This window comes from Scatophagus argus, chromosome 13, assembly GCF_020382885.2.
Source record: "Scatophagus argus isolate fScaArg1 chromosome 13, fScaArg1.pri, whole genome shotgun sequence".
NCBI classification, from domain to species: domain Eukaryota; kingdom Metazoa; phylum Chordata; class Actinopteri; family Scatophagidae; genus Scatophagus; species Scatophagus argus.
The window spans coordinates 1,228,507-1,240,000 of NC_058505.1; the positions used below are offsets into that span (position 1 = coordinate 1,228,507).

Genomic DNA, 11,494 nt, shown 5'->3' on the forward strand with positions numbered 1-11,494 from the left:
GCTTCCGTATGGTGTAAATCCTTTATTTATTTTTTAATATAATCTATAATCATATATTTTTACTTTCCATAATATGCTTGGTGTGAGTGTGCTTCACTCCAGATAATACAACGCTTTTTTGTATTTTTATATTAGCAAATATTCAAGAGCAAAACATTCTTGAACGTCTCGTCATATACTTCTAAAAGAGAAAGAAAATAAATTAAATCAATTTCTTTTTGTACATACTTACACGATATGAATTTATTGTTTTGCTTCAGTTGAAGCGTGTTCGTACGGAAAAATAAACGGAGTTAAAGGCTGCAGCTGTTAGTTTATGAAAATTAGCTCACTGATTTCCCGCTGAGATGGACGGTTCAGAAAATAATGCTGAATTAAAAAAAAGTAACACTTAAAAAACAACAACAACGTGTAGTACCTCATCATAGCACTAGAGGGCAGCTCAGAGCCCACCCTCGTATTAAAACACATCTCGCTCTTTGTAATGGTTTGATATTGTAAAAACGGAAAATATCATTTTTGCCACAGTTTTGTAAATATCCTTTTCAAAAAATAGACTAAAACTTTTTCGAGGACGTGTTAAAATACAAACAAAGAAATCCCTAAAACAAGCGACTTCAGCAAATACTCAAAAGAAAAATACAAAGCAAGCCACACAGTTTAAACCTCCGAATCGCTATGCTAACGATTGTCCTCTGCCGCCGCGCCGTCGACGCTTGTCGGTGGACAGCCGGAACAAATGGGGGACCTTCTTACTCTGGATGGGGGTGGCTGCACTTCCTCTCAGGCTGAGTACAAATCACGGCCTGAACGCGCAATACAACCACCCGAATGTAGTCGGCGGCAGTACATAGCCTGGGAGCAAGCGCTGCCTGAGAGACAAAATTCAGCGACTACTTCTCCCCCTCTGCCTTGGCTCTGGGTTTTTCTTTTCAGTTTCAGAGCATCTTCCTGAAGTAATCCTTCATCTACCTCCATATTGGCCACACGGGGGCGCTACATGTTGTAGGCCACATAGATGGGGTCCAACTGGTCGGCCAGGAAGCCGTCACGTAGGTGCATGCGCTGCTTCTCGCCGCGGGAGTTGATGGGGATGACGCCGATGTCGACAACCACCACCACACCCACGATCAGGTAGTGCTCCTCCAGCACCACGTTGGTGACCAGCGGGACCAGGTCCAGGGCCTCCTGCTCCGAGCCGTCCAGCTCCACCACCACCACCAGCAAGTTGGTCCACGTGAACACCGCGCTGAAGGCACAGAAGAAGAGGAAACAACATGACGTACGTTTGGTGTTACTTGGAGCCTAAAATGAACCCTTCGTTTCTCACCACTCTGTGATGCTCTTGTGCGTCCTGATGACGGAGGTCTCGATGTCGATGGGGTGGTAACGCATCCCTCTCAGCTCCATGGCTTCCTCCAGAGCGCCAACCACGTACAGGGCGTCATGACGCTCTGAACACACACACACATCCTAATTCAGAACAATAATGTCTGACAGAAGTCTACAAGAAATTCACGTGAATAGACAATATGACTGCAGACCAGAACACTTTCCACATAGCAGTGAAATTAAAGCAGAGTGGCTGAATTGAATCTAAGACCGTCCTCAGGTTACAGAGAAAGATGGCCGACACGTCTCTACTTCCTCCAGTACAAAAGTGAAGTCAAAATATCCCTGAGTGCTGCCATCTTGTTCTGATGATGTCATTTGGAGCCAGAGTCTGTGCAGCAGCGATCAGGAGGTGGAGTCGCCGTTTCGAGGTCCCGCCCATACACTCGTCTGAGCCAATCGGGAGCGGCGCTCAGCCGTCAATCATGACACTTCAGTCTCATTTTAATAGCATCAAATAACTAATTCAAAACAAACACTTGAACAAACATCAGTGTGATAAGAACAGAAAGCATCTTTGGGAAAAATTTATTTGATGTGTACTTTGAGATTTTAGTTTGGCTCATGAGCCATCTGCTCACATGGAGGAGGAGGAGCTTATGAGCTGTACTGCAGCCAGCCACCAGGGGGCATCCAGATGTTCTGGCTTCACTTTTGTTCTCATGTTGTCCATCTTTATATACAATCAATGGTCTAAGAGCTCACTGACCTGCACCTCAAAAAGTGTTCAATATTTCACGTGGCCTCAGAAAGCTCACTCATCGTCGTGAATACTTTATTTAATATGTTTCACCTGCACAGGTTGAAGTCCTCTTCACGGTGATTTGCAGCTATTTAAATCACAACAGAACTCAAAGCACGTTGGCGGTCTCTCACCTCCGCTGGCGTCGGTCAGTTCGGTCCTGCGGAGGAAGCCCAGGTATCCGGTCCGAGCCCAGACGGTCTGCGTGTCTCCGAAGCTGAGTCTGGAGCTGAAGTGGTCCGACTGCAGCGCCTCGTCTCCGTAGACGGTGAAGTAACCGCTGGCGTTGTGGCTGCTGTGCACCCAAATCTACGGACACACGGGGAGCTGCGGCTCAGACTGCTGCTTAGTTTATCTGTTTTCAGCTGCTCATGTCCACAACATGTTCAACAAAAAGGACACAACGGAAGACAAGCAGGAGACAGCACAGTTCCTGTTTGTCGTTTATGAAGCAGGTGAAGACTTTTCTGGATGTGAGCCGATTAAACAAGTAAAATGTGAGCGTTTTGTCCGACTGCGACTTGGAAACTTTATTAAAATTTATGGTATTTTTGTGGAATACGCTCGCTGGATTGTGGCCTTAGCAAAGCATCGTTTAGTCTTTGGGTTTGGACTGTGGTTTCCACAAAGAAACTGTTTGATGTTCATCAGAGTTATTAGACATTTCTTACATTAAGTGGTAATGAAAATAATCTTTAGTTGAAGCCATCATAAAAAGTGACTTGCAGCTGGAACAAACCTCGCCCAGATGCGACTCTCCCATTGGTCCCTTGGTCTCTGGGTTGGCGATGATGATGCGGACCCCCGGCAGGATCTGCTCACAAACCGGAGACAAAACATCAACGTTTACACACACGACAGGCAGACAGACAGGCAGACTGACAGACAGGCAGACAGACAGGCAGGCAGACTGACTGACTGACAGACAGACAGACTGACTGACAGACAGGCAGACAGACTCACAGGCAGACAGACACAGGCAGACTGACAGACAGACTGACCAACAGGCAGACTGACAGACAGACAGACAGACACAGGCAGACTGACAGACAGACTGACCGACAGACTGACAGACCGACAGACTGACTGACCAACAGGCAGACAGACAGACAGACAGACAGACAGACAGACCCACAGACTGACTGACAGACAGACAGACCAACAGACACAGGCAGACAGGCAGACAGACAGGCAGACAGACTGACAGACAGACTGACCAACAGGCAGACAGACAGACTGACAGACAGACCCGACAGACAGACTGACAGACAGACAGACAGACAGACTGACAGACAGACAGACTGACAGACAGACAGACAGACAGACTGACAGACAGACAGACTGACAGACAGACCCGACAGACTGACAGACAGACCCGGCAGACAGACTGACAGACAGACCCGACAGACAGACTGACAGACAGACAGACTGACAGACAGACAGACTGACAGACAGACAGACAGACAGACAGACTGACAGACAGACAGACAGACAGACAGAACTCACCTTCCCAGACTCCATCAGTGGCAGGCTGTGTGGTGACCCCCTCTCCACCAGTCTGACTCTGTGGAGAAAAACTGAGAGCTGCAGCATGACGAGATCCAATCATCATCAGCTGACCAAACCGAACAGACTGAAGGGACTTTTACTGCACGTCTTTTATCGCACGTTAAAATAAAAATAAAATATAGTAAAATATATGTCATTTGTACAGCTGGCCAAACATTCGTTCTTTCTCATCCTTGTTTCGCTGGAGGATTTGACTTCCATATTGATCACCATGTGCTTGTTTAGGCTGTCATTAAAGTTTAGACAGAAGTGTCTGCTGGTTTACATCAACAGTGATTACATGTAATCACACATGCTGACCGGACCGAACAGCCTGCCACAGTCACCTGCTGCCTCACAGAACAGGAAACTCGAGGCTCTCTGTCGCTCTGGGACAAACCTTTGGGTTTGCAGGTGGTTTAAATTCACATTTTAAAGTTTCAACTGTGAGCTGGAGTCTCGCTGAGCTGCAGCGGTCTCAGTATTGTCGCTTTAATCCCGGCGGACCACCTTGTCAGGAGCTATTTGAATAAACTGAAGACTCCTCGTCCTGCCGGAGTTGTTGTCCATCTCTGTTGCCTGGAAACTGACAGCATTTCACCAACGTAAGACATGAAATCTGACACTAATGTTGAGCCCTCGCGGCAATTTTCAGACCTCCAGTTGGTTCGTAAACTTCTCCTCTGAGCCAAAACTCTGGCAAAACAAATTCTGGAGATTCCTGAGCTGCTATTCATGGTGTCACCCAGCATGAAGTGTGACTCAGACTGGGTTTGAGGGGCTTTAAGCGCATCTTTCTCAGGCTGGAAGTGTTTCGGAGGAAGTGAGTGTGACAGCCTGAAATCGTCACGTCGTCCTGAAGAAACTTTCAGCTTCTCATGACATTCAAACTTTTTTCAGTCAGCCGGGAGCAAATGTTCTCAGCTGTAGAACAAGTGGTGCATTAGATTCACTCCGAGTTTACTGAGCTGCTTCACGTCCACGCTGAAGCTGCCCAGCAGAGGCTGAAACAGCACAGAAATCCCACAGGACCAAATACAAAATGTTGTGCGGGAGGATGGAAAACTATGGAAGAAAACTTCGTTTGCTTGTTGGATTGTTTGTTTGTTTTTGTAACACACCTTTTGGCCACACGAGGTTGACATGCGCACTACCATGTGCTCTACACAGGACTGAACCACTGGCTCTATATAAAGATGGTGGACCTGAAAGCTCTTCAGAAGTGAAGCCAAAACATCTGGATGCCCCCTGGTGGCTGGCTGCAGTACAGCTCATAAACTCCTCCCTCTCCATGTTAGCAGATGGGACACAAGCCAAACTAACTTGCTCCTGATTGGCTCAAACAGGTGTGTGGGTGGAAACTTGATACCGTGGCTCCACCTCAGATCTCTACTGCACAGACTCTGGCTCCAGATGATGTCACCAGAACACCTATCAGGGATATTTTGGCTTCACTGTTGTACAGCAGGAGGAAGGCGCGTCGGCCATCTTTACAGATTGCATCGACAGACCAGACATCACAGGTGATGAATGATGATGAAAAGTAAAGTTTAATATTTGCAGTGAATGATGTGAGGTTATCGAGCAGCTAAGACATAATTTATGGTTGCAAAGAGACTAAGAATCAGCTAAGTTATGATTTATTTGACTATTCCATCCAGAAGCTGCAAAGAGTGCGGTTTAACTCACCTGTCATGCCGTAGTGCTCTCATATCGACATATACAGTGGTGGGGTCGGGTCCTGAGGTGCCCTGCGGAACACCAACAACAACCGTTAACACTGCAGGGTCACTCGACGTCCTGTCAAACAGCTTCTATGAGCTCCACTCCTACCGGGACGCCGTGGAAGCTGCTGCTCGTGCATCAGTGCTCACAGACACAAGCTTTCCCTTCACAGCAGAGAGAAAAGCTTTGGGCTTGGAGAGCAGAGACGGCCTCCCACAAAACCTCGACAACATTTACAAAACGGAGGGGAGAACAATGTGGGAGCGACAGTTGTGGGATGGAAAATCAGCAACACAAAGCGCAGATTAAAACAAGGACAAAGGTATTCTGAAATGCATGTACAAAGGCATTCTAGAGTCAGGTTCTACTCGATCCACATGCAAACTAAAAATCACAGCAAAACCGTCTTCTAGAGGAAAGAGCAGAGGGGAAAGGGACACCAAGCCAGGGGAAAAGAAGGATGGAAGAAAGACGTGATGATGACGCAGCTGAGGGGTTACATCCAGCCACATAAAATCTCTTCAAAGGCAAAGCGTGTAACGTATAAAACCTATGAAAACACTGACGTGTCTCTGGTCTACGTATGACGTCAGCTCATACATGAGAGTGAAACTTTTGAAGAAAAATCAAGAGAGAGAGAGAGATAAAAGACCCCCGTTCCAGCCTCTCTCTTCCTCCACCATCCCTCCATCCCCTCTTCTCTCTCACAGGTGATTCGGGATAGAAAAAATCGGCATGCTGGGAGCCAGAAGCCCACACCCTGAGCACAAAATGGCGGACAGCATCACCTCCACCAAGCAGCTACACAGACTGCTTCTCCAACTGTGAAACTCCAGCAGAAGAATTTATCGGCAAAGTGTGTGGAACGTGTGGGGGCCAAGGCGGAGAAGTGGCCTGAGAACCTTCTCTGGACTCACTGAAATATCCAACACAACACTTTCCCTTTCCTTTTCATTGTCACGTTAGCCGTACGTCGCTAAACCACGTTTCAGCTGTGGCAGGAACTCCAGGTTCAAGGGCTCCATTTCTTTACCCCATAAAAAGTCCCTGCCTGGGAGAATAAAAGTTCTCACAAGCGCAGAACCTTTGGAAACTGTTTGTCTTTTGTTCATTGTGCTTCGAAACATGGAGGCACAGACGAAGACGACAGATGGACCGACAGCGATCGCAGTAATAACGTGTAGAAACAGCCGTCGTTTCTACCGTTGTCGCAGGCGTATGACAAACAGCCGTTTGTCATACGCCTGCAGACTAATTCGCCTCATCTTCACTGGTCTCACTGAGTGTAAGAAATGTTCAGTTCCCAGAAAAGTAGTTCCTGGGATTGGGTGAAAACGCAGATTTTGTCTCTTTGTTTCCTTGAAGGTCAGCACTGTTAAAGGAGAACCAGGCACAGCACCTTTTGTTACTGCATGTGAACGTCTTCCTTATCAAAACCCCGCGCCTACATTACCCACAAGGCAACTTAAGCAGTCACAGTATGTTCTCAGACTGGAGCGTGTAATGCTAGTAGCTAACGTAGCCTGCAGCAGAGCTCTGCGGGACTCTCTAACTCTCTAACTCTGCACCCACAGGTTCTCGTCGAGTTCAAACTTGTTGTCAGACCCAAACGACACCGACTCGTGTGACATCACTCGAGGCAGTTTAGGCTTCACACTAAAGAGTGTCTTCACATGAGCAGTGGTCTGAGAAATGTAGACTCAACAGATTTCGCTGAGTCAAATCGATGGAGTTCCCCTTTAAGATGGTTTCCAAACGGTCGGCGGCGCTTTAGTTCACAGTTTTGTCATGAATGCTGATTTAAGCAAAGTGAGGACGCTTCCTGTCTGTGAAGGAACAAGCAGCAAACTTCCACCTACTGGAAACTCAAAATCTACACCTTCAGTGAAGTAATCCTTAAACACTCTGATCTAAAGCCAGCTGATGAGTGATGTGCTGACAAGCAGTGGGGTGGAGGTGGAGGTGGAGGTGGTTGATGCTGGTTCCCTACCTGGTCGGCAAGCTTTCCCAGCCTGTGAGGCTACAGCAGCAAAGAGGGGTGGAGGAGGAGGAGGAGGAGGAGAGAGGGAAGGAGGGTGGAGACAAAATCAAGTATGAGATATGTGGGCGGGGTTATGACTAAAACAAGGAGGCAGGAGGGAAGAAAGAAAAATGTCAAAATGGAAAACTCAAAGAAACAAAACGAGCAGTCGGGACTGAAAATCTTCTCCAGGCAAATGTTAGTTTAGTTGCTGAAAGCTGCTAGAAATGGTTTGGTTAGTTTCAGTTACAGAGCGGTCATTCAGTATACCGTGTTCGTGTATACTGACTCTGTTAGCTCAGCTTATGAGCCGTGCGCAGGAAAATGGCTGCTGCTGTGTCTCAAAGTTCTTTATACAAGCCTTGATTTTCATCACATCTCACCTCAAAAGCTCTAAAAAGCAAAGTTTTAATACAAACAAAACCTGGACATAACTTGAATTCAGAATTCAGAAATCACTTTAACCTTTCTGAGTTTTTCTGTGGGTTTCAGGGACAGCAAAGCGAACAACTTTTCAAACGTGTGACCTGGCGGGAATCACCTGATTTGATTCACTTAAGGTCGCAAATCACAGCTGAAATGTAAAAGCAATGATGGGTTGAAATGGAAAGATGAAGCTGAAGCTGAGAGACAAACAGAGAAGAAGCTGAGTGTCTCAAACGCTGCTTTGGATGAGAGACAGCAGAAGACGAGGACGGCTTTAAAGTGGACGCAGCCTGCCGTCCGGATACCAACAGCCTGAAGAAGTGCATCGTTTGTCCTTCACTGACATCCATCACCTCAGGTTTCAACGATCCAATACTGAACGAAAACTCATCAACAACAAAGCAACAAAAGCCAAACTGAAGTTAAATGTTTTCTCTGCTCGACAACACGCGAACCTTAGGCCGAAAGAGACGGCACAACCCTGTCACCACGGAAACAAAGCAAAAACCTGAACCTGAACTTCCACACAGCTCAGGACAGGTTTAAGTTATCTGGCTTCACTAAACCCAACGGCCCTCACAGCACACGACCAATCACAAACAGGGACAAATCACAGCAGGGCAGCACGTTTTACAAACTCAGAGCAAACTATCAGACAGTTCAGCACACGATCGAGGCTACGAGCGACGCAGCCGCCCACGCAGGAAGAACAGCACGGCGGCATGTGAGAAGAAAGTCTGCATCATCTGAGCACGAGCAGATCTGACTGTGACTGTGTTTTCCTTTAAACTAATCTTCTCAATCAGATCCTAAAGACAAAGAAGACAAGCGACAGTCAACACCAGCTGATGCTTTGTCACGAGGAGCGGCGGCGGCGGGCGGCGGACTGACTGACCTGCAGGCAGATCGCCAGGTTGACCCTGCAGCCGAAGGAGGTGCTGACGGCTCGGGGGTGGAGTCCCAGGTCCTTGAACAGTTTGGAGAAGGACTGCGTCAGGGCTGTCCTGGGACGCTCCTCCGCCACCACCACACAGGTCCTCACCCGAGACAAGTCCAACCCTCGAGACTGAAAAGAGACGTGGCTGTCTGTGTTTGGTGACACGCTTTGGTTCTTATCTTTCCCCGACACAAAGCAGTTTCTCAGCCTCATCTAAACAACATCAAAATGTCTGGTGGAGGCCGAGCGCCCCCCTTTACCTTCAGAGAGTCGGTCTGCAGGCCGAGGCCTTTGGTGCAGAGCTCCATGACGCTGTAGGAGCAGAAGGTGTCTCGCACTTTGTACTGACTGACGGCCGACAGCCAGAGAGCCGGATTCACCTCCAGCTCGGACGGGGGGATGAGGATGGACTGGTGACCTGAGTACACACTGCAGACAGGAAGCAGACGGGCTGTGAGTGTGTGCGGTCCACATGTTGTGGTGCTGATGGACGGTACAACAAAACCGTGAACGAGCAGCTGCTGCGACTTTGCTGTCTGTGGCTGTTAAGAAGTTTTAAATATAAACCATCCTGGCCATTCAAATTAATAGAGAAGCCACGAATGTCACAGGACGCATTTTCACAGGTTTTTGTTGTACATTTACCACTTTAATCTCAGAAAACATCCAATTTCTGACGTTAACTCTTTGGGCTTCCGTACTTTTGCCTGCTTTGTGTGAGTTGGTCTGACCTGCAAAGGCACCAGAGGACGAAGCCGAGGCCGCAGTACGGGTCCAGGCAGATGGCGACCTCTCTGGACGGGTAAAGTTCACACTGCAGCTTGATGGAGCGGCAGAAGGCACTGGTGGCTGTGTGAGACATCTGAACAGCACACACACACACACACACACACACACACACACGACATGGCATTAACACACACGTGACCCTGACCTCTGGGGTTACGACGGTCAACCAGCCGTTGCGACCGTCCGTGTGAAGCTGCTGATGATGATGATGATGATGATTGTGTCTTCACCCTCACACACACTGAGGAGCTAAAAGCATAACATCACCAAAGCTGAGACACGATTGGCTCGGTGTACAGCAGTGACCACATGACCACATCCTCGCTGCATTCTGGCCGGCGTTAATGACTCGTTTGCTCGTTAGGATCGCTGATTAAACACAACAGGAAGTTCAGTGTTTCTGGTGTTTCCTCCAGGCCTGCTTTTCCCTCCCGTCGACCAGCGTCTGCCGCTCAGTAACGACGCTTTGTTATGGTGATTACGACGCAAACTGACGCAGGAACAGTCGCTGCTGGTGTCAGTGTTGTCACAAGAAACATTCTGTGGCGTCAGTCGTCTCGCGGCCGTCCGATCAATGAAGATTTCTACTACTACTCAGTTTCCATCCCCGTCGGTCACATTGAAGCTCAGGATCATCAAACCACTGAGTCTGTGGTGGACTACAAAGTCTGTAATGTGGATGTTGCTGCAGAGAAGCTACAGACTGGAAAACATGGAGGCTTCACACACATGTGGAACCTGACAGCTCAGAAGATCAACACAGTGTGAGTGTGTGTGTGTGTGTGTGTGTGTGTGTGTGTGAGTGTGTGGTGAGTGTGTACCTTGACTCCAGCGAGCATGCCGGTGGTGGAGACACTGAAGTCCAGGTAGGCCAGAGTGTCGGGGTTGGACGGTTTATACAGCAGAGGAGGTTTCTTCTTTGGCAAATCGTCTAAAAAGAAAATCAGCCTGGTTCCATCAGTACACAGAGTACACAGACTACACACAGTACACAGAGTACACACAGTACACACAGTACACTGAGTACACACAGTACACACAGTACACAGACATTCACATTCATTCAGGATCTTTGTTCTATTAAACAACATGAGCTTTGTCAGTTTAACTGGAGCTTTTTGTCTCAGGTCTGCAGTGAGGATGCATGGATTTAATTTGACTATTTTAATATGTGTGTGTGTGTGTGTGTGTGTGTGTGTGTGTGTGCGTGTGTGTACCTGTGTCCAGGACAGGAGGCCATGTCCGCACGTCCACGGCGGCTGAGGCCTCCTTGGACCTCAGCAGTTTACAGATGAGCTGTGTGGTCATCACACACGCCGAGCGGCTCACCTGCCCGATGCGATAAAGACAACCAATCAAATGCATCGACAGCAACCAGTGAACTAAACACCACATTACATCATTTCCTGTGTTTACCCAACAGCGCGGAGTGTCCCTTTAAATGGCTGCTTAAAACAAAACTAATAAATCCAGCTGCTCTGTGACATTAACAGTAAAGTCACAGCAACTCCAACGTCCTTCTCCTCCTCCCCCCATCCTCGTCCTCCCCCCATCCTCCTCCTCCTCCTCTTCATCCCCCTCCTCCCCCCATCCTCCTCCTCCTCCTCTTCATCCCCCCTCCTCCTCCTCCTCCTCCTCCTCTTCATCCCCCTCCTTTTCCTTAATGTACCACCTGAGACCAGGTGCTCTTTGGACCCCTGGGACCAAAGGTTTTTACCTCCACGATCATCTTGACGGTGGGCAGCGTGGTCGCGATGTTCTGCGGGTGAGGCGGCCGCACCGTGATCGGGACGCAACCGGCGTAAAGGCAGCCGTAAAACGCCACGATGAGGTCAATACCTGCAGGACAGGAGGATGAGGAAGAAGAGGAAGAGGACAGAGAGAGGAAAGGTGTGTGTGTGTGTGTGTGTGTGGT

General features: G+C 48.4%; 1 protein-coding gene across 8 annotated transcripts in view; it reads right to left on the bottom strand.

The window, feature by feature from the left end:
- Positions 1-2: 2 nt before the first annotated feature.
- The window catches only part of LOC124069129 (disco-interacting protein 2 homolog C), a 112,092-nt gene continuing 100,600 nt past the window's right edge, over positions 3-11,494 (bottom strand). For 6 of the 8 annotated variants that reach the window (XM_046407945.1, XM_046407942.1, XM_046407938.1 and 3 more), the window contains 13 exons: positions 11,297-11,418; positions 10,797-10,908; positions 10,401-10,510; positions 9,522-9,652; positions 9,051-9,219; positions 8,749-8,919; positions 7,398-7,427; positions 5,372-5,433; positions 3,641-3,698; positions 2,874-2,948; positions 2,269-2,443; positions 1,331-1,454; positions 3-1,249 (listed from right to left, as the gene is read on the bottom strand). In XM_046407945.1, coding sequence (XP_046263901.1) covers positions 997-1,249; positions 1,331-1,454; positions 2,269-2,443; positions 2,874-2,948; positions 3,641-3,698; positions 5,372-5,433; positions 7,398-7,427; positions 8,749-8,919; positions 9,051-9,219; positions 9,522-9,652; positions 10,401-10,510; positions 10,797-10,908; positions 11,297-11,418 — 1,592 coding nt within the window. In that variant the 3' untranslated portion in view covers positions 3-996. The remainder of the gene's footprint in view (positions 1,250-1,330; positions 1,455-2,268; positions 2,444-2,873; positions 2,949-3,640; positions 3,699-5,371; positions 5,434-7,397; positions 7,428-8,748; positions 8,920-9,050; positions 9,220-9,521; positions 9,653-10,400; positions 10,511-10,796; positions 10,909-11,296; positions 11,419-11,494) is intronic. The other 2 variants (XM_046407941.1, XM_046407939.1) reach the window with 1 other exon arrangement.